The sequence below is a fragment of the Biomphalaria glabrata genome, chromosome 9 (genome assembly GCF_947242115.1).
Source record: "Biomphalaria glabrata chromosome 9, xgBioGlab47.1, whole genome shotgun sequence".
Lineage (NCBI taxonomy): Eukaryota > Metazoa > Mollusca > Gastropoda > Planorbidae > Biomphalaria > Biomphalaria glabrata.
In genome coordinates, this window is record NC_074719.1 from 42158035 (window position 1) to 42185892 (window position 27858).

The 27858-nt window shown below is 36.8% G+C and overlaps 1 protein-coding gene across 3 annotated transcripts; it reads right to left on the reverse strand.

Moving 5' to 3' along the window:
• Positions 1-697: 697 nt before the first annotated feature.
• On the reverse strand, positions 698-27398 carry LOC106066921 (dopamine beta-hydroxylase-like). 3 transcript variants are annotated; one of them, XM_056039787.1, is made up of 14 exons: positions 27310-27398; positions 24263-24451; positions 20499-20606; positions 18527-18673; positions 14209-14382; positions 13787-13870; positions 12048-12123; positions 11634-11737; positions 9904-10006; positions 9074-9240; positions 7320-7502; positions 5091-5150; positions 3935-4062; positions 698-3099 (listed from the first exon to the last, which is right to left on the reverse strand). In XM_056039787.1, the coding sequence occupies exons 2-14, from the start codon at positions 24437-24439 to the stop codon at positions 2865-2867; spliced, it is 1746 nt and encodes a 581-aa protein (XP_055895762.1). In that variant the 5' UTR covers positions 24440-24451; positions 27310-27398; the 3' UTR covers positions 698-2864. The 3 variants fall into 3 exon arrangements, with proteins under 3 accessions (XP_055895762.1, XP_055895761.1, XP_055895760.1); XM_056039786.1 differs by having other exon boundaries at positions 24263-24458; positions 27310-27382; XM_056039785.1 differs by lacking the exon at positions 27310-27398 and having other exon boundaries at positions 24263-24539.
• Positions 27399-27858: the final 460 nt, after the last annotated feature.

Below are 27858 nucleotides of genomic sequence, written 5' to 3' on the forward strand. Positions count from 1 at the left end.
TAATGTAAGTTTCTAATTAAATAGTTTCAGGCCGATTTTATTTCGTTTTTGAACCTTTTAGGTCTTGTGGCCCGCGACAGGTGTGTTGGAAATGAAAATGGCCCGCAGGTCGAATTAGGTTGGGCATAAATGGACTAATTGGTTATATTCATGTCATGTCTTATCTATGCCAATGAATAATTGCGCAAAATTTAAACTTGAATCTAAAAAGAGTTTGGAAGAAATACATTTATCTTTTTTTATTGATCAATCGTTCTTTCTTGAATATGAGTGTGTCATTTAGAACCCTGAGATAATGTTTTATGTATTTAAATCAACGCTGACTTCAAGAAATACGCAGCACTGGCCTAGAAATTACAAAGGATTTACAGCACTATGAATCAATGGATCGTCTTCTGTGCCTGTTATCAATAGCCTATCTTATTGATTTCGATTAACACGCAAAAAGATTTATTACATTATCTCTATATCTATAGATGTTACATTTTTATAATTTTAATGACATTTTTTAATATTGTTATTTTAAGTGTCATTTTGTCAAGTAAATGAAAATAAATATATCAAATAATGTTAATTTTCTTACTTTTTTTTTTAAATTATCATTTGATGGATTAGAGGATGAAATGTCCAGGAGATGAAATGATCGGAGATGACGTGACCGGGAAGAAATGACCGGGTACCCTATACAGATCTAATTCCATATCTATGCGAAGGCTTTGTGTATGTTACATATTTGGCAGATAATTGTAAAACAACTTAGGCCTATATATTTTTTCTTTTAGAAAAAAAAAAGGTGGTTCAATATTCTACCAAGAATTTCACGCTAATGATAAAAGAGTTTTTATTTATTTTCAGTATAGATTAATTAAGCTGTGGAAAAGTCTCAGTTAAACAAAAATCAAACAAAAACCAAGAAAAATAAAGTTGAGATTATATTAATTTCACTTATTTATTTGCCAATATAAACATACGCAACACCAAGTTTGCTTGTCTAACTTGCGGATGTCCCGTTCTGAAAGAGGGTTATACCTTTTGCGTTTGAATAACATCTGAAGCTCTCTGCGTGTATTACAAAGCCTCATATTTGAGTTCCAACAAACTGTTTCGTAAGTTACACTAACAAAAGTAAATCCAAATAACGAAACAAAGTAGCGATGCGCAGTTTAAAAAATTACGTCAAGTTCCATACAAATTAAACAATCGGTTAACAAGTGATAGATTAAACACTAGAACTAGATGAATTAAAGAGATCCTAAGACTTGTTTCTTTGTGATGCTAGCTCTGAAATATATATTTTTAAAGATTTTTTTCAAGAAGTTAATTTATTATTAATTTATAGATTTTAGCTTTGCCTATTTCATTTTTTACGATGGTTGTGTATTAATTTTATATAACCTTTCATTAGTGTCAAATACTTTTACAAAGATTTTATCAATTCCTCTGTCTGTCTGGGTTTAGTCTTGTACATGTTATCTAAAACCAAGTTGAAATTTTGAGGTATTATTCATTTTCAATGACAACACATAAATCAATTAAAAAAACAACAATCAGTTAATCAATTAGTCGTAATGAATATTTAGTAGAGAGACATTAGGGTCTACTAAGCTTAGAGGAGATAAGTCTGGTATAGATAATTAGTTCGTTCTCTACACGTTTTAAGCTAACAAAAGGCTGTAAAAACTACTTTTGTAAGTACTTGGATAGCTCAGTGGCTAATTAGTCGGCATTCCATCCTGTAGACTCGAATTCAAATTAAGACTCGAGCAATCTTTTGTTTTAGATTTTGAAAAAGTAGCACGGGAACCTTCTCCCGGATGCCTTTTTCTCCCATCCCGTTGGTCTACAAAAGTGATTCAACATCATAGCTTACTGAGCATATTATAAGCATGAAAGTTGCTTTCAACAAAAATAATTTACAAAATATTCCCAATTGCACAAATTTATTTTGTTAGTTTAGGTCTACTAAAAATTAATTACATGCAAAATGAAACAACTTCTCTGAATATAAAGTTTTGTTTAAAAAATTTCTAATAATTATTTTTTTTTTGGCTCTGAAAAATCCGCCCTCTCTATGAATTTAGTGCGCGATCATGTGTGACAACGCCTTGCGAAACTTCTTGCAGAACTGTAGAGGGTCGCTTGTCTAGGAATCCGAACTACACGGCCTGGTCTCATCAGGATGTATTGGAACAATGATTCTTTTTGCACAGTTGTTCTATAGCTGTTTCATTGAAAAAAAATGCAATATTTCTCTTGATTTTTTTTTTTTGCTTTTTATTATAAGGGTCAAGTGATGTACGCATCAATGTTTCCTAAACTGGAAGCTTATTTACTCATTGCTTTCTAGAAACTTTATAATTTTAATCAGAAGGTTAGATAGTGGAAGGGAAATAATTTTTCCTCTGTCGAAGTGCTTTCTAAACAGTTACTTAGAGACCGTGAGTTAGTTTAGAGGTCCAAAAATCAAAATATTCAGTCAATAATCATAAGCTTTATGTGAATATAGTGAATTTATTCTTGAAATTTAATTATAATGTGCATTTATGCTTGATATATAGAAGTGTTTGAACCTTTTATTATTTCTTCGTTAAAGATGAAAAGTATTTTAATTCTTACCTAATGAAATACAGACGTTACTTCAAAAAAAAAAAAAAAAAAAAGATTACGTCTTTCGAATGTCCCTAGGAGGATTTCTGATATTTCACTACATAGAATCAAATCTCCATCTACCATTGACACTTAATCAGGTATAATTTCTGTAAGCTCCAAAGAATATTAACTTCTTAATATCATTCCAAGAATATTACTCCTGCAAGAATTCATGTTTTGTCAAATAGTTTTTTTTTTCTAAGAAGCAGACGTGGCTAGCTGGACGGGCAGGTATCGATATCACGTACTACTAAAGGCTGAGCTATTTCTGAGACTTTCTGGTGCTCCCAGTCTCCAGGGAAGCGAACCCCATCCGATCTGTTACATTGCATGGACAGCGGGGAGGTGGCGTACAGCTCGTCCAGAAGCTGGGCATTCACAGGCGTCCAGTTAATGTTTACGTAGTTGGCTCTGTCTCCCGCATCGGGATACACCTTTGCATCTTCAAGCCTGCAAATAAGAAAACAATTCAGGCAGGCATAAACCAAATTTGGGATTACATAGTCAGAGTATTAATTCAAGATACCATAGTATGTGTCACATCCACACAGGATACATTATATTGGGGTTAGATTAATTATATTTTACCGTCACTCAACTAATGTACATTTGAGGACTATGTATTTAAAAAAAAAATTGTTTTCGTGGCGTAATAATGGATTTGGGGGACGGGGGCCTTGGCCTCCTTAGGGGCCCCCGCATTTCGACATTTGACCTCATGACCTGAGATAATGTAATTAATAAATATACAAGTCTAATGTGTGGTATACATACGATTTACATGGTCGCTCGTTTACATAACAACACGTTTACACGAATAGCAATATAAGATGGCATTTATTTTTTTAAATTTGGACATTCATTTGGGGGTCGTCCTCAAGTGGGGGCCTGGGGGGATTTTCAAATGTGGACCCCCCCCTCTCCCCCCACCATAGCTTCGCCACTGTATGCTTAGCGAAACCTTCATATTTAGAAACGTTTTTAGCATGCTCAATTCGCTATGGTCCAGATGAGGAAGAGGGTAAATGGGAGAAGGTTTCCGTGCTGCCTTTAGGCGCTCAGCAAATACAACTCTGCTCAAATATTTACACAAAGTGCTAATTTTGACGGTTCATTTTAGGGCTAGATGTGTGGAGTGAGTTGTTCTATATGCTTGATGTGAAAGTTAATTTAACGTTGTCGCTAAGCTATTGGTGCTATTCTATGAATTAGTGGCATTTCAAATTGTGTTAATGTATTTGTAAATAACCGAGTTCTATAGATGAATCACTTTGTAACGGATTACCTATTTAGAAGAAAGAAAAACGTTTGAAGAGCATTGGTCTGTATGGAGCTTTTACACACTTCCAGTTCTGTCCTTGGGTAGTAGTGGATGTAGTTGACACACATCTCGTCAGTAATGGAAAATCCGCCCTGATTTAAACAAATAAGGGAGATAACCAAAGGGGACGATTACCAACAAGAGAATAATAATTTTGAAACTGAAAATATTGGCTATCATTGTGTTTAGAAAACTTTTATTATTATGACTATAAAAAGTGTTTTCATTAATGTTTAATCCATTACTTTTCTGATAATTTTGTTACTACAAGTATGTCTTTAAACAAAAAGTCAAAAGCATAAAATATATATATAACATTAACAAAATGAATCAAAAGCAATTAATCAAGTAATAACACACATTTCTATATTTTAATTTTAATAGGTAGCTCATGTGCGTATATCCGCAACACCAAATAATTAGACTCGTTATTGAATCAATAGATTAAGATCGATTCGTGGGTTGTATTGTTCAGTGGTGAAATAAAAACTTGGACACCTACTTATCAATGGGGAATCAAGTTTGAATAATCACTCGAGCGGAGTTTTGTATTCTGAGCGACCAAATGCAACACTAAAACTTTCTCCCAGATACCCACAACTCGTCTACAAATGAAATTGGAATCTAGTGCACTGATCATGCTATATAATTATTTTTGTTTCCCTTTCAGGGCAGATGATGTCAAGGTCATCTGTTTCTTTTGCCAACAGTTAATGAGCTGGGTATCATGTAGCCAGCACAACGACCAACCGCTTTTCCTTTTGCCAACTAAAGTCAGATACCCGTTAGAGTTTGGTTTACTCAGGGGTGCCCTAAAGATCCCGAAATTTAAAATCCAAAGTCTACATCGAGATTTGAAACAAAGGACCCCAGGTTCAGAAGCCAAACTTTAACCACACAGCCACCGCGCCCTATACTATATAGTATATAGCATGAACTATGTTCTATACAAAAGTAATACATTAAAACCTCATAGATCGTGCAGCATGGGAGACCATTTGGACACGGACCCCAAGCCAAGACCAAAAACTGTGTGTAATAGAAATGCTTTATTGAGAAACAGTTTTCATTCAGCTCATCTTTAAACATCTCTCAGACAAACAGAAACTAGTAAACGTACAATAGTTGCCTTGTCTCTTGATCTAGTGTCGTATTCACACGTTGTAATGAGCTCGTCACCCTGGATCAAGGGAAAGAGAAGATATTTTAATTAATAACATCATACCTAGATCATTGTAAAAGTAAAGTTCCCCCTTTCAGACCTTGCGATCTATAGGACAGAGGATGTTAAGGTCAACTGTTAACGAGGGTGTCATGTGGCCAGCACAACGACCAACCGCCTTTACTTTTCAACGACTAATGTCAGGTACCCAGTAGAGCTGGGTGGACTCAGAGGCGCCCAAAAGATCACGAAATTAAAAATCCCAGTCTTCACTAGGATTCGAACCCGGGACTCCCCCCCTGTTCAGAAGCCAAGCGCTATTCCACTCAGCCACAGCGCCTCCATCTAGAAAAAAAAGATTTTTTAATTAAGAACATCAAACCTAGATGATCGGAAAGGTATTAGTTTATTTAGTTAACTGTTTGCATGTGAACATAGCTGGACATTTAGCTCTGTTGAAATTTAAAACGCTGGTATATTAAAAGCAAACGAAAGTATATTAATGATATGAACATGATACGACAATAAATCTCCACGTAATAGAGTTACTGATTTTAAAGCGGTTAATCAGGCACACGTAGGAGTTTAAAGATTAATAACATATACAATATTTCCCGTGGCTATGCATGGAGCCCCAGCTGTGACATACAAATTTTGTCACGCAGGCATAACAATATACATGTTTAGTAATAATAAAATGCGACATGAAAAGCTTTTCTAATAATATTTATCTTTATTTTTTTTCAAATTGTAACCACTTTTCGCCATGTGAGGCCAAAGCCACTGCTGCCTCATTATTATGGATTTCGGCAGAGTTTACGAGGGTCCGGAAAAGACCGTGTCACAAGGGCTCGTAAGCCGTAATTTTCACATCACTAACAGTCAAGGATACATATCTGGTGCTGACTGCATATCTTCATCAGGATGGGCCTCCCTAGGTTATTGTTTCATGACTCTATTTTAACTCTTTCTCTCTTAACTGACGATACCAGCGTTGATTCCACCAGAATCTGGTAAATAATTACGGAGAGAAAGAGTTAAAGCTAAATGTTGATTTTTAACAATCCATGGCCAACGTTAAAAAAATGCACACACACACACTAATACTTAAAAAAAAAATGAAGCATATATAAACGAAAAAAACGAACTATGACAGTGATATCTCTCAATTATATTGCACTAATTATCTCTCCTTTTCTATATAAAACAAAATCAATTAATTGCCACTAATCAAAGAGCTGATAGGTTAACTTTTTATTGATTCGAGTGTGGTCATCGACAATGACTAATTGTGCAGAGAAATAACGGGTACAAGATTTGTACCAGACACTAAGAGTGTGGGTTTATATAAGCTTTGTAAATTTATAATAATTTGATCATTATTTGGACAATATGCGTCGTGCGCATCTTGAGGAATGTTTTCTTTTGTGCACAATAATTTACTTTAGTTTCTAAGGACGCGCTTTTGTTGATGTCATTTGCTTCCGTGCTTCTGTTGTGGTTGTACTGATGGCAGATCTTTGGTTGGAGTTGGTTTCTTTAGTATTTTCTTCCCCAGTATTGGGTAAGTTAGTTTATTTTACTTTATTCTTCGTGGTGTAGCTCTAAAGTCGTTGGTCCTATGATCTTGTGAATGGCGATCTTAAGGAATGCTTATTTTCTTTAGGGACGCAGGTTTGGGACTATGTTAGAGTCAAGCCTGAGTGTACGGTTTAGATCTTGCCTCCATGGTTTTAGGTTGCGGGCTTCGCGGGCCCTGATCGGATTGTGACACTGAGATTAAGGTGTGCTATGTTATTTTGTGTAATATGTTTAACTTGAATTTGCCTTGTACATACTATTAATATTTACTCATCATTTATGCCACATCATATCATTACTCCATTAAACATTTGCTTTGTTATAGGCAATCTCGTTATTGACTCGTGTATATTTGCATTATTCGTTCTTTTGATACTCAGTTCATAAATTGATGGCTAGATTGTTAGGGGTGCCCAGCCAGACGATCCTCGGCTAAATTACACTGTTCAGGTGGGGAGCCCGGACAAATACATCATACCCTAGATAAGCCCGAAACAACCCCCCCCCCCGGACAGAATGCACCGCTGCAAAAATCTAACTTTAATTATTATGTCATATTGACTTAAAGGTCTCCAATGAAAAAAAAAGTAAATTGTCATAACTTACAGGCAGTACATTATGTGGCTGAGGCAGTCTTCTGATTTCCTGGAAGTGTGGACTGAAATGATTGTCTCTGTTCAACTCCGGCAGCTCCGAGCCTTGGCGCACGTGCTTGGTGTAGAGTCTCCTCCCTGTCAGGTGTGTGTGTAGCTGAGACGCGAACACGTAAATGCCAGCAGGAGGTAAACCCTTTGAAGGAAGCATCAAGAGAGAGTCAGACTAAGTATACATATACAGTGACTTTGTTCGATCGTCAATTAACAGAATTACAACGCGCAGCTGGTGTTTTTTTTTCTAAAAGTAAAAGGAAATGGTACTTCATTTAGAACTTGGGATCTAGGGGTCAAATCGGGGCCGGCCTTTAGCATAGGCAAACTAGGCAGCCGCCTAAAGCCTCCGATTCATCAACATTTTTTTTTAGAGAAGGAATAGCGAAATTTGTTCTCAAAGCTTTGTTGGAGTACACTATATTATAAATAAATTGCATAATTATTTTTTTTTCGATATATCTTATAACAGTATTTTTCTATTTCATTTGATGCCACCAAATTCAATTCACTTAAAGTCTCCAATTATTTAAGGCCAGCCCTGGTCAGAGGATGTAAAAGTTCATCTGTTTTTATGGCTGACGGTTAAAAGAGTGTACCATGTGACATGTGGCCAGCACAATGACCAGCTGCCTTTACTTCCCCCAAACGTATGTCAATACCCATTACTATTGGGTGGACACTGTAGGGTTCTACATATCCAAAATTTGAAAATACCAGAGTATTAACCAATATTTCAACTTAAGACCCTTGGTTTGGTTCTCCTTGCATGAGAAAGTTTATGCAAGGTTTCATTAGGATTGGTGAAACCATGTTGATTTCTATGAATGACATACATAAAGACAGACAGAAAGCTTAAAATCATAATCTTCATTTTTTTCAATTAAGTTTCAATTATTTCTATTTCATTTGAACATTCATACCTGCACGCAAGGGGCTCGAAGATATCAAATCTTAGGTTTAATACATTCAAGAAAAAGTAAACGTTTTATTTCTTGTATTTCTCAATACATTGATGCCCACCTACAGCCCGTGGGCCATATATGACCCGTAGCACAGTGCTAGCCGCTCCCTCAAAACTTATGTCGATTTTTAAGCATAGATCATTATATTACACTAGCTTTTTTTTTTTTTACTCTGCTTTGCTAGTTTTTTTTTTCTTAATGTTATTGATTTGTTATTTGATAAAAGGAATCTATGCTGTTTAAATAGTTACAATTTATATCGAGATGCCTCATTTATAAGGATATTGTAAACACACTTGTTGTGTTGCAGATTTACATATCTTAAGATCACGTTTATTATCTAAGGAACGTTCTTGTCAAGTTTCATTAAGATTGGTCAAACGGTTTGGGTTTCTATAAAGGACAAATATTAATACTCCTTACATTCTACTTTATATATATATATATATATATATATATATATATATATATATATATATATATATCCATGTATCCTCCTTCATAATCGAAGATAAGCATATTTCTCATTTCCTATGGACTCGAAGATGACTGTAGAGTCCAATCTTCGCTTTAAAAACCCGGCTGCATACGTGGCATGGGTAGATAGGGTCAGTAGTAGATAGGCCTGCTTCTATGATGTAATGAAGCTGCAGAGTTTTTCCTCTAGTAAAGTAGCCCGAAACAACGCGTGTTGGAAATGCATAAGGCCCTCTAAAGGTTTGGGCACCACTAATCTTGAGCTACTTACAACGCGCGTACAGTCCTGGACACAATAACCACTCAGCTTGAACTTTTTCTGTCCTGGCGGGATCGCCATTTTGTTTGTATACTCTAAACCAAGTTCCATGATTCCCGCTTCGTTCTTGCGCAGCTGTGACGTCACATAGAACCGGATGCCAGAGTTGTCCATACGACCTATTCAAAGGGCAAAGCAGAAGTCAATAATGTAAGTCACACTTCGATGACTAAGAAGCTAACATAAAATACGTTCGTAGATTACATTTCACTAGGTGTGCAGGTCGATTTGTCTAAAGTTGTGTCAATGTTGAGTTAAAGAGGCTGTCATCCCTAACGCCTTCGTGTTTGCACTTTGGACATTTCCTTGGCGGTAACATGCAGTATTTAACAAAATAACCAACTAAAGATAGATAGATAGTTAGAAAGACAGGCAGACAAATAGACACAGTGAGACAGACATATGTACGCACACATACCCACACACACACACATATACATACATACATAGATACATACATAAATACATATATATATATATATATATATATATATATATATATATATATATATATATACACACATACAGTGCTTTTTTTGTAAAAAAAAAAAATAGGTACCGGTACTCAGTGATTACGCACCGGTACTCAGTAGTTGATTGCCTAACTTTTAACTACTAAAAATTAATACTATACGTTAAAATACAAGAAAAATTATATTTTTTTTCAAAACGGTGCCGGTACGCCGTACCTGTGCGTACCGTCACAAAAAAAGCCCTGTATATTTCATTTAGAATAAAAGTATTGCTTTAAAAATGATGTCGATATATATACATTTTCTTACCAGACTTTCGCTCTGGGTTGTTATAATGGACTTCTAATAGAGCGAAACGTGAAGTGTCTTGGCCACCAATAGATACCCCGGCCTCCTCCGGATATACCATGTCCTGACCAAAAAATATTTCAATGCCCACGTATATATAGATATAATTAATTATGAAATATAATTGTATAACCATACTTTATTACTAGACCCTTGTAAGTGAGTACTAATGGTGATAGTATTGATGAAAGACATACAGGTGTGCGCATGCTGTTTATGTATGGTGCACTATAGGTAGGACCTGCAACAGCGACTTGAGTTTCTTCATTAGAGTTTCTATTTTGGTGAGAGAGTGACCGAATAAAACATTATGAAAGCTTAAACTTTACTTTTTACATTAAATGTTTGCTGTGAATGTAGTTCACGGGTGCTCATTTCTCGTAAAGTTACAACCCCTTGTTTTGTTTCTAATTTAAAAAAAATGGGTTGTAATATTAACTCAAAATTCTCAAGTTTGATTAGACCTCATTAGGCCTACATCGTAAGTTCTGGTTTAATTGTATTTATGCCCAGGTGACTGGGACTGACAGAAAGTAGGATGTAACGAGGCGGCATTGAATTGGTTTATATCAAAAAAATATATCAACTTAGAACAAAAAAAAACTATCTATGAAAAAAAGATGTAATGTTAAAATGTGTCAGTATTTTGACCGTTGACTTTCATTGTAGGCTTTCTGTGTTCATTTTAAATGTCGTATGAAGAAAAGACTCAGAAAAATTGAAAAAAATCTTGGGAAGACAACAGCCACCCGCTCCATCACAACTACTTAAGTCGTAACTACGTCAAGTCGTCGCGAAAAGGCGACTTCTGTCAATCAAGACAAGAACCGAGCGTTACAAAAACTCGTTCGTTCCTTACTCGGTCAGACTATATTAACGCCACTCTTTCACCAGGAAACATGAAAAGGATCAAGACGTCTGTGTGTAGTCGCTCATAGAACTCTTTATGATTTGTATGTTCTATTTTATGTGAATGTTTCTGTTGTGTTGTCTTGATATGAGAAAAGAGTCCTTGTAATCACAACACATTTCCATAAGGATCAATAAAGCAGTCTTAGTTATACTCTAGTTCTTTATTAAGCAAACAGTAGGCCTACGCCTACACACTACAAAGGTTTAGTTGGACTAGCTGTCTGGTGCTACAACCCGACGGCCGTAGATCAACAGAACTTTTTCACTTCTCCTGGTCAAACTCTGTCAAACGAAACCAGCAGACGCGTGCTCAAAGACAGAACAATTCACGATACCATAAATGTTATCATGATTTTACGGTATAAGGATGTAAGCAAATGCTATATGAATCTAGAGATATTATATGCATACAGATGGGAAAAAAGTGGCACTGGTTAGATCCACATGGAGAGCGAGCATGAATGAATGGTCCCAGGTTGCAGATGCTATACACAACAGTAGAAGAAAGAAGGTTGAAAGTGGAATGGCAACTGGTTATTACATATGCCCAACCTATGACCGCAGCTATGTATCAAGGATCGGCCTTCCTAGTCACACAAGAAGTTGCAAAGGGATATCATAAATTTGTTCTGCGTCCTTGCTAACTTCGTTCAAAGTTAGTTCACCTAATTTAAAGTATCATTTTACTTTTCTAGATAGTAGCGTCATAATTTCATAATTTATATAAATACAACTTGCCAACCTCTGGTAGGGGGGCTTGTACCAAATTAAACTCTGACCTGTGCTCCCATGGCCCAGGCTGCAATGACCCTACGACACGGTTCCAGACCCTTAGGTGTGTCCTCGTTTTCTGCAGGCCCACTGTAGTAAGGGATCTTCTGACCTGTGTTGATAAATCAACAACTTTTTATTAGATTTTAACAGAAAAGTCTTAAACAAACACGAATTTATAGGTCTGAACACATGCGGACATTTACTTTCAGAAAAGCAAAAACAAAAAATCGCATTAAAATATTTTTAAGAGAAAACGAAAAAGAGATAAAGAGAAGAGAGATAAAGTGGGAGAAAGAAAAAAAGAGGAAGAGATAAAGAGAAGAGAGATAAAGTGGGAGAAAGAAAAAAAGAGGAAGAGATAAAGAGAGAGAAAAAGAAAAAAAAAAGATACCTTAAAAATCAAGTATGAATAAACCAACCTTTAGGGACTTGACAGTGAAAGACTTCCATATGATGGACAAGATCTTCATTGCCTTCAGCAATCACTCCACTATACTGAAACAATGAAAACACCTAGTAACTGGACCTTAAGCACCTTTAAAAACACACTCAGTAATTTGTACACAAAAAAATCTTCTTTTAAAGTCAAAGTTTGAACTACGTCGTTTGTGTACACGTGATTAGGAGAAGTCGGCTCATCTTTGCATACTTAGAAATGGAATTGCTGTCATCTTCTTTCACGTAAAAAATAAAATTATACTCATCATTATGTAAGTAGAAAGCAGGATTGTGCTTATTTTTGAGTACGTACAAACATGATTGGAGTAGCCTCTGTGTACATAGAAAACACGATTGGGGTAGCCTTTGTGTACATAGAAAACAAGATTGGGGTAGCCTTTGTGTACACAGAAAACACGATTGGGTTAGCCTTTGTGTACATAGAAAACACGATTGGGTTAGCCTTTGTGTACATAGAAAACACGATTGGGGTAGCCTTTGTGTACACTGAAAACAAGATTGGGGTAGCCTTTGTGTACACTGAAAACAAGATTGGGGTAGCCTTTGTGTACACTGAAAACAAGATTGGGGTGGCCTTTGTGTACACTGAAAACAAGATTGGGGTAGCCTTTGTGTACACAGAAAACACGATTGGGTTAGCCTTTGTGTACATAGAAAACACGATTGGGGTAGCCTTTGTGTACACTGAAAACAAGATTGGGGTAGCCTTTGAGTACATAGAAAACACGATTGAGATAGCCTTTGTGTACATAGAAAACACGATTGGGGTAGCCTTTGTGTACACTGAAAACAAGATTGGGGTAGCCTTTGTGTACACAGAAAACACGATTGGGGTAGCCTTTGTGTACATAGAAAACACGATTGGGGTAGCCTTTGTGTACACTGAAAACAAGATTGAAGTAGCCTTTGTGTACACAGAAAACACGATTGGGGTAGCCTTTGTGTACACGGAAAACACGATTGGGGTAGCCTTTGTGTACACGGAAAACACGATTGGGGTAGCCTTTGTGTACACTGAAAACAAGATTGAAGTAGCCTTTGTGTACACAGAAAACACGATTGGGGTAGCCTTTGTGTACACGGAAAACACGATTGGGGTAACATTTGTGTACATATAAACACGATTGGGGTAGCCTTTGTCTACACGGAAAACACTATTGGGGTAGTCTTTGTATACCTAGAAAACAAGATTGGGGTGGCCTTTGTGTACACTGAAAACACGATTGGGGTAGCCTTTGTATACATAGAAAACACGATTGGGGTAGCCTTTGTGTACATATAAAGCACGATTGGGGTAGCCTTTGAGTACATAGAAAACACGATTGGTGTAGCCTTTCTGTACACTGAAAACACGATTTGGGTAGCCTTTGTATACATAGAAAACACGATTGGGGTAGCCTTTCTGTACACTGAAAACACAATTGGGGTAGCCTTTGTGTACACGAAAAACACTATTTGGGTAGCCTTTGTGTACTCTGAAAACACGATTGAGGTAGCTTCTGTGTACATAGAAAACACGATTGGGGTAGCCTTTGTATACATAGAAAACAGTATTGTACTAATCTTTGTTAACAGGTTGTATTCATCTCTGAGTACATTAAAAAAACACACAATTGAACTAATCTTTGTGTACATAGAACACAAGATTGCATTAATGTAAGATCCCCTAGCTAGGAGGAGGTTTATATTGTTGCCTTACCTTAACGATATGATGATTTGTGGGTATGTGTGGAAGTATGGTCGTGTGCCACCAATATGTTGTTTCTACACTCGGGATCAGAATCTATAATAAATAAATAATTTGATCTAATAAAAAATTATAACTATAAGACAATCTGAACGTGGAATAAAACAAGATTACTTAAACGAAACTGGCCCCTAGGGCTAAACAACACGAACTCCACTCAACCGTAAAATATATTTTCTTTTTTTTTTTTTGGACACACAAAAGTTGCAGCTTTATAAATAATAATGTCAAACATGTTTGTCAGTTAAGGAAATAGCATCATTGAACATTATACGTTTATATATATATATATATATATATATATATATAGTCTAAATGTCACAACATTAGTTCTTTATAAAAGAAAACGTCCGTCATTTGAACTAAAGACTCACCTCGGGGGCCCTGACCTCAAACGTCCAGGTGTCGTTAGGTAACACCGGTATAGGTAGCTCAGGCTTGAGCAACTGAACCCGCTTGACAGCATGGCCCAGGCTGCTAACGACATGGCCAAATGGAAGCTCATTGGCATACACTGACTCGAAGAATATGACATGGGTGGTTCCGTTCTGCGATAGATCAACATTTTATTCTATATGATGAAAACTTGAGAACAAGTGGAAGACGTGTCATGTTTTATTTCGCTTTTTATTACAACCATGGTTTTATCTCCCCAAGGAGGGTTTGTGTGTGTGTGCGTGTGTGTATATATAATATACATATATATATATATATATGTGTGTAGGGAATAGGTTGTGAGGTTAGCGGGGTTTAAACCCAGGACCATGGAGACAACATTCTGAAGTGTAGACACGACCAGACAATATTTGAAATGACCATTTTTAACGGTCATGCATTCTTACTAAATTCAAACGATTCTGACAACCGCTTAATAAAAAAGAACTACACAAACTCTGATACGTTTAGAAATAAGATAGAGATGAATTAGAAATCCTTATTGTTCGCCCAAGTAAAAGATAGATGAAATGTGGAATGTGAAGCCAGCCTCTCTCTTGATATTCCGCTAAGGACAGATTCTGACTGGAAAAAGTTGTGGGATTTGGTTACGCGAACTGATGTCAGGGGACTTGTGATAATGCTGATAAAACAATGCTAATGACTGGGTTGAATAGCCTAAATTCTTTGGGGTAACTGTTTTAAAATACTAAAAAAACAAACTCGTGTATAAGGGGAGGAACTCCATATTAACAAATATTTCTTTCAATAATGTAGAAGTTATATCCCCTTTTACAGACGAAATAATTAACTACAAGTGATTAATTGATTATTTTGATAAAATGTTTAGTTGATTCATGTTTAGTAAGGTAAAATACATAATTGTTTAAAGTTATAACTTGATCCGAGCAGGGCCGGCCTTTGGCATAGGCAAGCTAGGCAGCCACCTAGGACCTCCGATTGGTTGGGGGGGGGGGCCTCGTTTAGGACCAAAATTATTGCGAAGCTTGTATAAAATATGAAATATAACAGAGCACTAGGGCTCTACGTCTACAATCGAACTCAAAGTCTTTGCATTGACTCAATGTTTATTGACTTAGGGGCCCACAGTCTGTGACGTACCAACCACGACACAAAGGGATTTATTGTGTTTGGGCCCATGACTCATGATCAGTTGGGGCCCACATAAGCCCTTGAGAATGACACTGAATGGATGTCAGGGGACTTGTCGATAATGCTAAGACAATACTCAAAGACAAAGTCTCTGCATCGACTGAATGTTTATTGACTTAGGGGCCCACAGTGTGTGACGTACCAACCACGGCGCAAAGGGATTTATTGCGTTTGGGCCCATGACTCATGACCAGTTTGGGGCCCACATAAGCCCTTAAGGATGGAATACATAATTGCACTTTCGTAAAGGCGATTAAAAAAATATTTCCATAAAAGCCTTCCCAAAACATCCTTATACCAAACGTCAACTTCAAAACGTTAAACCGTACTAGAGTTTGTATAGCAACAGCCTAGACTGCTTTAATGTAAAGATCTGCTTCATTTTATCTGGTTTATTGTAATGGTTGCTAGGGTAATCGTGCGTGTCAATTGTTGCCAGCTCGCACCATTTTTTACAAAGCTTCTATCAACTCACTCTGTCTGTCTGTCTGTCTATCTGATTAAAAAGTCTGTACACGTTATTTCTCCCTCACCCACTCTCGGATCAAGGTAAAATTTTCCAGAATTATTTCTTTTTTTTTTTCTGACCACACAAGAATCAATAATAATAATAAAAAACAAACAAACAATTAGTTAATTAACTATTGGGTTAGGTATCTCGAACAAGGGAAATTTGACCTGATTGATACGAATACAAAATTTTGACACAGTTGCAAATTATTCAACTTTCGCAAAGTTCAATCTGTTTCTTTCTTTTTTTCTGCATTAAAAAAAAAAGAAGCATTTTTATCTAATATATTTAATGCTTATAAGTTACAATGGGATCGGTAGAGATTGACCATTGTATGAAATACTCTGAAAGACACAAAGATAAAGGCACATTCCTCATCCCATATGCTAGCACTAATTTGTACAAATACTCCTTCGCCACTAGTGCTAATTATTATTATTATATAAGATAAGATAAGGTTGAACTTTCGATCATAGTTCAACAACATCATATTAATATAAAATTTTCATTTAAAATTGATATTGGAAATTTTGACAGAAAAGCAAAGCCCTCACAGATTCAAAACGAGATATGCCAAACTGCGAGGCCAAGGCTATGATCATTTCAATTTGCAATACTTGCACTGGGATGCTGATTTCTAAATACATTCAGATCACAGTTTTTTTTATCACACATTAAATTAGTCTTTTTGACGGTAATAAGGTACCCATTAGGGTTGGGGGGGGGGGCTCAGGTGGGGGAAGGGTCCTAATCATGGGCGTAGCCAGGGGGGGGGGGGTTCTTGGGGTTCAACCCCCCCCCCCCCGAAATGAAATCCCCCCCTGCGGGGGGGGGGGGAACGGAATTACGTGACTGATTTTTGATTTCATTTTGTTTATTTTAGGTGAGATTTTAATACTAAATCATCACTTACCACAGCACAGCCGAGGGGGTTTTGAGTTAAAAACCCTCTACCAGGGGGTTTTGAGATTTAAAAAACCCCTATCAGGGGGTTTTGAGATACAAATCCATCTACCAGGGGTCTTTGAGTTTAAAACCCCTTATAGGGGGGTTTGAATTTTAAACCTCTACCAGAGGTTTTTGCAGTTAAATCCTTCTTCTATAAAAATAAACAAAAAAATGCAAACAACAATCCCCAAATTCCAACAGCACAGTTAATGAAGATTTTGATTTTAAAACCCCCTCCAAAATTTACGATAAACCCCCTCTTCAATATAAAAAAAGCAAATTACACACTCAAAATTCTATGAGCGTAGCCAAAGGGGTTTTGAGTTTAACCCCCCCCCCCTCCAGTTGGGGTTTGAAGCTAAAAAGTACCTCTTCAATATAAAAAAAAAAGCAAATTACACACTATAAAATCTATGAACGTAGCCAAAGAAGTTTTGAGTTTAAATCCCCCTCCTCCAGATGGCTTTTTCTTTAAAGTTTAAAACCCCTCCAGATGGTTTAGAGTTAAAAACCTCTCTCTTCAATATTATTTTAAAGCAAACTACAGTCACCAAATTCTATGATCGTAGCTAAATGGGGTTTTGAATTTAAAATAAACAAAAAAAACTCCAGAGATTTTTTAGTTTAAAACCCCTCAACAGATGATTTTGACGATAAAACTTTCCTTTTCGATATAAAATCTAAAGCGAAATACAGGCATGTAATTCCAAGAGCGTAGTCAAGAAAGGTTACAAATTTCTACCAGTGGCTTGGGCTCCATTAATAAAGTGTGAATAGTTTTCTGCCAAAATTGAAAAACATTAAATGTGGCTCAACAAAAATGGCTAAGACAGATTTTAGGAGTCAGTCATAGAGATCGGGTCTAAATCAAAGAAATCATATGCCGAACTGGGAGTCGAATCCTTAGTAAGGTTGTGACAGAGCGTCGCATGAGGTTTTGCGGGACATGTTCTCCGACAAAATGAATTACGCGAAATAAGAGTTGCGGAAACAGCTTGCCGGAAAATGAGCCGAACGGCGCGAGAGGGTCTAAGTCAGTAAGAATAGCACATTAGGTTTATGAAATAAAACTTTTTAATAGCAAGATAATGCACTTTCAATACCAGAAATAGTGCTCGGCGGCGGGGCTTCGCCCCGCGCTGAGGGAGCACTGCAAACTCCCCCAGACCCCCTTGCTAGCAAGGGCGGGGAGTCTACATTAAACAATAAACGTCTTCCGAAAGGGTCAGAATGTAATAAAGATTAATTATGTACACACACACACATATATATATATATATATAATTTTTTTCCGCGGGAGGGGGGGGAATCCCCCCAACCCCCCCCCCCCCCCCGAAAAATAATCCTGGCTACGCCCATGGTCCTAATAATAATAAAACTAAACAATCCCCAGTCTTCACCAGGATTCGAACTCAGGACCCTAGGATCGGAAGCCAAGCGCTTAAACACTCAGCCATACATAGCCAGATATAGCTAGCCACGAAAAAATATTCATCGCTGTTAACGTGGTATTATTAATTTAATGCGTTTCTTAAATTAAGTGTCTGGTGGGCAAGATTGATAAAACCCTAAGGAATGAGCTGAGCTTCGATGTCGAAGGTCACTCAGCAGCAAGGTCGACTTACGTCTAATGTGTAGTCCTGCTCGTCACACGTGTTGAAGCGCCTGTAAAAGTCCAACACCACTGCCCCGTGGTCAGCCGCCACAGAGGTCAAAAAATAATCCTGCTGGTCGTCGGGTAGAATGATGCCGTGGTCATTAGTGTAGCCATCCTAAACAAAGAAACAAGTTTCCTTCTAAATACTTTTTATTCTAGACCAGTGTTTCCCAAACTGTGTTCCGCGGAACCCTGGTGTTCCGCGACGTCTAAAAAGGTGTTCCACGAACTCCCGAAATAATTTACTTGTAGTCCCCCTTGTGAATAAATCTTCATATCAAAAAAAATAATAAAGTGTTCCGCTAAATACTCAGAGTGTTCAAATAGTGTTACGTTAAGGAAAAAGATTGAGAACCACAATTCTCGACTTACTGCCTCAGCATATGTCAGGTATCCATTAGAGCTGGGTGGACTCCGAAAAATCCCGAAGTTAAAAATCCCAGGTTGAACTGGGACTCGATTCTAGACCCCCCCCCCCCCCCCAAGCGCTTGACTACCCCGCCACCACCCGTTGTCTTGATTGTCGTTAAAGATCCAAAGGGCGAATCCTACAAATAAATTGTTCATAGTACTGTATGCGCATGCGCGTAAATGTGATTAAATGCGTATAGAGTCACACTATCATTAAACATCAAAGAAAAGAAAAAGCACTTTATTAACCGCAGAGATGCCCAAACCATAAGCCCCATCCGACCCACAGCTCAATGCTATCTGACTTCTTATAACTAAGCCAATATCCTAATTAAACAGAAGAGGCTGGGTTAAATTAAGTTTACGATTTTTTTTTTTGCACTGTTGTGGTCCGTGACTATCTTGTTGGAAACGAACGTGCCCTCCAGGGCGAAAAGAGTTTAGTACCAAAGTATACAACCATTGTATTTGTGTTTTAACAAAAGTATGTCGCCCTTGCACAATGATCACGGCCTTTCGAGTTCATATAAAATAATTGAAATTATAATATCAGCTGCTATAAAAGATTGTGGTTTTAAATTAAATTGTTCTTCTTTGTGATTTTTGTAAGACCTAAGACGCAAGGTTTTCTAACTCTATACCAATGAAAGCTAAACTCCACAAGTCTGTCTGAACAACTGTCTGGAAGGAATCTTCTATCCTCGCCAGTGCAATGGACATTGTCCTTTAGGCATTCTAACAGGGCATATGTTTTAATTAATTATCCTTATTGGCCAAATAGTTTCCATCGGGGCACCACTGCTTGGCAAAGAACTTGCCGATTCTTTAAATTACATAAAAAGTACACTATTTACAAATATAAATATTACACAAAAGTACACACATAAATAGAACACAAATAAAAAGTACACATATGAACAGTACTCAAAGAACAGAACACATATAAATAGTACACAAATAAATATTACACAAAAGTAAATATATAAATATAAGGCTTGTCTTCGAGTCCAAAGATTAATGAGGAATGCAGTATTTCCCGTAAAACACTCAAACCATGTAACGGCAGTGAAACACTCAAACCATGTAACGGCAGTGAAACATTTAAACGTATAAAAGTAGTGAAACATTTAAACGTATAAAAGTAGTGAAACATTTAAACATATAATAGTAGTGAAATATTTAAACGTATAATAGTAGTGAAACATTTAAACGTATAATAGTAGTGAAACATTTAAAACGTATAATAGTAGTGAAACATTTAAACGTATAATAGTAGTGAAACATTTAAACGTATAATAGTAGTGAAACATTTTAATGTATAATAGTAGTGAAAAATTTGAAATGTATAATAGTAGTGAAACATTTGAAATGTATAATAGTAGTGAGACATTTAAACGTATAATAGTAGTGAAACATTTAAAACGTATAATAGTAGTGAAACATTTAAAACGTATAATAGTAGTGAAACATTTTAAACGTATAATAGTAGTGAAACATTTAAAGTACAGTGACTAGTATGAAGTACTGACCACAAAATGATGATTGCCGTGTCCATCAGTCCAGAAAACTACCAAGTCAGCAGACGTCACGCTGCCGTAGTCAGAGAAGCCAACAGCGAACCAGATATCTTGAGTTACCTAAAGAAATGTCCATTATCAAATAGGCATACCATGACAAATATATTACATACATTTATAGGGTGTGCCTATGTATTGGCGAATGAAGTCTGATGTAAGTATGAGAAAGATTGACTCATGAGCACTATATAAAAGAAGAGCTGATGAGTGACGAGTGAGAGGGAAGAGAAAAGGAAGAGCGTCAGAATTCTGGAGAGTAAGAAAAGTAGGTGTTATTTTTTAGATGACCGGATGACACACTTATTCTTGCGCAAGTTAAATGTTGAAAAGGATTTTTCCAATCTGCAAATCTAATGACAACAATGGAAGAAACTTTCACGCTGGCAATGAATTTTGACAACTAGCGTATATATCATCTTCATATGGACAGTCTTCAAATCGAGCTGATAATTATTTTATGCAGTACTTGATATAAGTGTATCGTTAATAATAAAGTATAGGCCTAGGCCTAGAACTAGTTAATTATTCTTTTTTTTTTCATAAACAAAAATTAAATATTTTAACATTTTTTTGGGGCCTCAGACCAGGCACTGCAGGCCACATGGAAACCTTTGATGAGAAATATGTGGCCCGTGGTCCAATTATTGCAGACCTTTGCTATTGAGAAACGAGCCTACAAAGTATTAACTCTTTCTCTCCGTAATAATTTACCACATTCTGGTGGAATCAACGTTGGTATCGTTAGTTAGGAGAGAAAGAGTTAAGGTGTTGACGTCTCAACACTTGTGCGTTATTCAAGCTTAGCCCTCATGTTTCTTCGTCTTATAGATCTCACTTCTGCAAGATTCAAATACTCTCCAACGAAGAGCTCTGATAGGCTCAAATCGCACGAAAACCACTTGGCTCACGACGTGCGATTGGTTGAAAAGTTCCTACTCTCTAAACGGAGGCAGGAAATTGAATTCTTGAAATACAATCAAACAGTCTGCGATGGTCCAGGAACAAGAAAGAAAAAAAAAAGACAGTAATTTACTTCCGGTCCAATACATTCATAAGTGACCATCACGTTGATGAAACGCGTGGGCCACTACGAGCAGAGCTCATGCATAAGTCAACACAGCAGATGGGCTGACACGAGATATTTATGCAAGGGAGTTAACAATTTAGTTTTGTTAGGTTTTGGTTTCTTTGTAGACTAACTTAAAAATAGAATACTTTAAGTCAACAAAAACTTAAAAAAATATTTTTAAAATTTTGTTTCTCTTAATTTTAAAATATACCCATGCTCCCTTAATAACCTCACTTCCCTTTAGACAAAAAAAAAAAAAATAAATTGAAAATTATCTTAACATGCCTGCCACTTTTCGACATTTTATTCAAAATACATTTAAAATAGGCATACATGTTGCTTAAAGAAGGAGAGACTGACTGCACTTGAACTTGGCTTGTCTTGGCTACCTAGAAGGGGGCTCGAGGTTCGACACCCGACTCGGGCAGGGTTGTGTTTACTGAGCGCCTAAAGGCAGCACGGAAAACTAACTCCTAGATACCCCTTCCCCCCCCCCCCCTCCCACTGGTCCACAAATGAGATTGGACCAAAGCGCTCTGAGCATGCTATAAGCATGAAAGTAGCGCTATATAAAAGCTATAATAATAATATAAAAGCTATAATAATAATAAATCCTTTATGTAGAAGGAAGTGCGATGTAATGATATGGGCATGGATCATTAACAAAATATCTAACCCGAGCTATGTTGCCTTGCTGAAGCTTGAGGACCTTGTAATATAGCCATAGAGTTCTAGTTTGCGTTTTTAGGCAGTAGTTAGCAGTTCAACGATTGATTGGACCTTAACTCTTGTACCTCTCTATCCCATATGTTCAGAAAAGAGCTTAGACAAGATCGTTACCACCGAGCTAGAGGAGCGATATCAAAGTAAATAATTATAATATGGCTTGTCTTCGATTCCGAAGATTTTTGAGGAGTGCAGTTTTTCCCCTGGTTACGTAGCCCCAGCTGTGACCCACTTATTTTGCTCATCTACCGCAGGCATAACCTTTGACCCCTGTGGTCGATAAAGATTTTTTATTCGTCGTCTGCGTCTGTCCTCGCCAGCGGAATTTTCGTTTGGTCTCGAATGTGTTTCCCGCGGCCTATGTGAGTGACCCCCGGCTGTCCAGTTCTGAGGCCACATACTCTCTTCTTGCTTTAAACAACATCAAAGTAAATATAATAGTAATAATAACAATTTTGAAGCATTTCTTTTCAGTAGACCGAAGCCTTATTGTATTTGTCTTAGAATCTTAGTCCATGGAAGTTTATGGTTTTTTTAAGCGAATGCAAGTGTAGCCTAATTTAAATGTGACGAAATAGGGTACTTTAATACTAAGTTTGCCCATTGAGGTGGGCAGAAAGGGCATACCATGGACCCTTTTCCCCATGTAGATGGTCAGTTTGGTAGTGGGAGATTTAGCCGAGTTTGCAAGTAAATGGTTCATGCTTTTTTTGAAAACGGTAACTCAAACACTCAAACCTTCTTCCGTAGTACTATTAGAGCATGGAATGGGTTGCCTGAGCTAGCCAGGAAAACCAGTGACTTGGCAGAATTTAAGTCATTGGTTAATATGCATGACTGAATGCCTGATGCGTAGGACGTAATCATCTTCTTTTTTTGAAGTAACGTCTGTATTATATAAGATAAGATAAGATAAGAAAGCTAAAAAAAATGATATCGTCCAAAAGATTTATTCAAAATATTAATTAAAAAAAAATCTCTTATGCCTTATTGAGTAGTGCCATTGAGCTAGTTATGACAAGCATGTTCGTCCAACCTTAACGCTTCTAATCCAGGATGGCTGCCTGGTCGTGCGGTTTGCGCGCTGGACTGTCGTTTGAATTTATCGATGGTCCAGGGTTCAAACCCTGCCCGCTCCCATCCCCCGTCGTCCTGCGGGAGGTTTGGACTAGGAAGTAAACTATCTTCAACTCTGAAGGAACATCCGAAACATGTAAAACATTCTATTTGAAATTATAATTAAGTACATTAATTGCAACGTTGCATTTTTTTACATGGAAAACATATTTATTAGAGAGCAGTAATTTTTTTTTGGAACCAATTTTTACATAATTCAATATCTTTTCTTCAATGTTGAATTTTATATGACAACAAAATATTTAAGTGTGGTACAAAAATATAGCAATAGAGGTTAGGGTAGACTTGTTAAAGAAAATAATTTGTTAGCTTAACATGACGCAAGCTTATACTATAAATTATTAATAATATAAAAAGTTTGAAAATAAACATATATTTTTCTTCTGTGCTTTTTTATCACATGCTTGTACAGACAAATATAATAATAACTTAATTATATCAATTTGTGAAGCATATTCTGTTTGACACTGTAATTTGATTGAACTTTAAAAAAAAATAAAGTTTCCCTTTCTGACCTTGTGATCTATAGGGTAGATAATGTAAAGGTCATCTGTTTCGGTGGCCTACGGTGAACGAGGGTGTCATGTGGCCAGTACAACGACCAACCGACTTTACTTTTCCCCAACTAATGTCAGGTACCCATTAGAGCTGGTTGGACTCAGAGGTGCCCCAAAGTTCCTGAAAATAAAAATCTTAGTTTTCACCAGGATTCAAACCCGGGACCCCTGCTCAGCCACCGCGCTCGATTACACTTTAAGACTCATTTTAAAAAAATAGGACTTACCTTAGCTGTTATCTGGACATTCACAGTGTTCTTTTGGTAGTCCACTGACCACTCGAACAAATAGCGACCATTGGAGTCCAGATGTAGCTTGTACTGAAACGCCGAAGCCCATTTGACCATCTTGAAAATCAGCAAACATCCAATGATGCTGGACAGCGCGTGGTGACATCTCCACATGACCAGTTGAAACTGATTCCTTAGGACAAGAAAACACACAAAATGTTGATCACTTGTTGGCAGACGTAGAATTAAACATATAGACAAAGAAGCGTGATAAGATATTGAGTGTACTATTCCTTTACCTACATTTAGACTATTGTTTGTTATATATATTTTAAAGTATAGATCGAATATAGCTGATTATTTCAATGAAATAGATTTACAATTCTATTATAAAATCAATTATTATACCATATAACAATTGTGTATGTAATGGGGTCTTCAAGATTGGTAGCACAGGTGTTGTCATCCCTAACATTATCTCTCTCTCTCTCTCTCTCTCTATCTCTCTCTCTCTCTCTCTCTCTATCTCTCTATCTATCTTTCTATCTCTCTATCTCTCTCTCTCTCTCTCTCTCTCTATCTATCTATCCATCTCTATCTCTATCTCTATCTCTATCTATCTATCTATCTATCTATCTATCTATCTATCTATCTATCTATCTATCTATCTATCTATCTATCTATCTATCTATCTATCTTATTTTGAAATCAAACAAAATAATTAATAACCAACAATTAATCAAGTTTTTGTTTTATTTTTCATGTCTTGTCAGGTTAAATGAATAATTTTGCAAGGTTTTAACTTGATCCAAGAATGGGAAATGGGAGAAATAACATGTTCAAACTTTTTACCTGGCAGACAGATGGACAGACAGACAGACGAGACAGTGGGAGTTGATATAAACTTCGTAAAAAAAAATATTTTAAAACATCCCATTGTTTGTGACCGGTAAACACAATTAATGAGATAAAAGACTAGGAATAAACTATGGTAAGAAGGATGTTGTGTCGCCTGCACAGCACCCCCCCTCCCTCTCTCTCTACACAGCCTATGTGTCCAGGAAACTGTAAATATCCGATACAGTAAGGCATCACTAGCGTCGAAGGTGCAGCAAGCTGCGAAAAGAAAACCAAATCCTTATTTTGTCCTCTGGGCTGTCTTCCAAAGCCTATCTCATGTTTGGGTAAAGCCGCAAGGCAGCGGAAATTTGGATTCAAAGTTTTCCTTGTAGCTGGGTAGCCAGCTAAGGGTAACGAGCCCCTCCTGCCCAATCAAAGCCTACTGGTTTAGTCGCAATATGCTCCGCCCTGCCCCTTATATTGTTTTTTTTTTATAACAATTCCGCCGGGACAGTAGCCTCTGTGTCTCTAAAAGAATCAAGTTATTCTATACATTCTATTACAAACAACCTTTGATAAAATCCAGGTAATATAAATATAGATCTATTGAGTTAGAAGAAATATGTTTATTTAGAAACAATATTTTTATTTACACTCTCGGTCATAGATTTAATTTTTTTAAAGTCTTCTGTGGCATTTTACGTCTCTAGAGACAGTTTTCCCTTTACAACTTCTTGTGTGACTAAAGAGGCCAATCCTTGATACACAGCTGCAGTCACAGGTTGGGCATCTGTAATCACCAGCGTTGCATTTTCATCCTTCTTTGTGCTGCTGTTGTGTATGGCATCTGCAATCTGTGACCTTTCTTTTATGCTCTCTCTCTCCATTCCATGTTACTCTACCCAGTACCACATTTTTTACCAGCTGGTAGTGAGATTTTGAAGTGCTTCATGTCGCGTTTGCATACATCCGTATACCGTAAAAGTGTGCGACCAGCGGCTCTCTTGCCTTCTGTTAGATCACCACACACATCACCATACAGAATGTCTTGTGGAATTTGACCTTCTGGCATTCTATGAACGTGACCAAGCCAGCTAAGGCGTCTGCTGCTGATAACAAAGCGAATGTCCTGGCACCCTGCTCTTCATAGTACTTCCTCACTGTTTTTTTATTATCTTGCCACCTTATTTTACAGCCCCGCTTTAGGTATCGGGGGAAGATATTTAGCTTTTTTTTTTCCTGCCATGAGTAGGTTGACCATGATTCAATTCCGTATAGCAATGTGCTCATCACACAGGTCCGGTAGACTAAGGCTTTGGTATTGCTAGTATGCAGGGTATTGCCTCACACTCTTTCCTGCAACAGTGACATGGTACTCATTGCTTTGGCTATTCTGTTAATGTCTTTATCCAGCAGAAGTCTACACACACACACACACACACATATTGAAAAGTAGGTTATGCTTCCGTTTTGAAGCATTTAACTTTTTATGCTTAATCTCCTCGCATATTAACAGCAAACGGCTAGACCATCAGACTTTTAATCTCCTCGCATATTAACAGCAAACGGCTAGACCATCAGACTTTTAATCTCCTCGCATATTAACAGTAAACGGCTAGACCATCAGACTTTTAATCTGAGGGTCAAGGATTCATGTCCATAATAGCGCGTTAACTTTTTTAAAAAAAATTTTAAATAGCGTTGTCTCAAAGTTTAATTTTAATCATTTGATCTACATAAAGGTTGAAACAAAATGTATAACCTCGATTCTGATACAATTAAGATAATTTTTAACACATAATTAAAAAGAGATGATGTTTGAAAACAGCAGAGAGCCTTTCAAATACATCAATGATAGGCTGAGAAGTCAAGAAGTACACCGGTATGCGGCTGTGCACTATTTTCTAAGGCGTATGTTATGTGTATGTGTGAATAATCTTATACTTAGGATAGCTGTAAAATTATTTGTATATTATTATTTTCTTTTTGGTAATCAAATCCTCAAAGAACTCGTGTGGTTTGATAACTGTTTTGTAAAACACACAAGCTTTTTTTTTTTAAATATAGATTAGTAAAACAAAGAATTATGGTTTTTAATGTAATCTTTGAAAACCTATAACAATTTTTTGTTATTTTGTCTTTAAAATGTTTTTGAAACACAAAAATATGTTTTTAAATCTATGTTAGTAAGACCAGACACTTACCCTGTCAATGTGTTGGCAAACTTTGTTCAGCCCAAACTGTAAGTTTTAACTACCAACTTTTTGTGTCTTTAACATTTGGTGGCTGGGGGGGGGGGGGGGTAGATAGGGAAAGAGAGCACTGGTTATTGAAATGAGAGCGGCTCGGCTGTCCAGTGAGTTTGACGTGAAGAGGACTTAGTTAAAGAGGCTGGCAGGGTGCAGAGGTCAGCGTGAAAAGGTGGGTGTGGAAATGGAGGAGAGGGAGTTAAGTCGAGACTATTCGTTGCCATGAAATATTCTCTTCTTGTAGTCTTTTCTTTATTATTTCCTGTTTCTAAGTGAAATGTTCTCTTATTGAAGTCTTTTCTTTATTATTTCCTGTTTCTAAGTGAAATGTTTTCTTGTAGTCTTTTCTTTATTATTTCTTGTTTCTAAGTGAAATATTCTCTTCTTGTAGTCTTTTCTTTATTATTTCCTGTTTCTAAGTGAAATATTCTCTTCTTGTAGTCTTTTCTTTATTATTTCCTGTTTCTAAGTGAAATGTTCTCTTCTTGTAGTCTTTTCTTTATT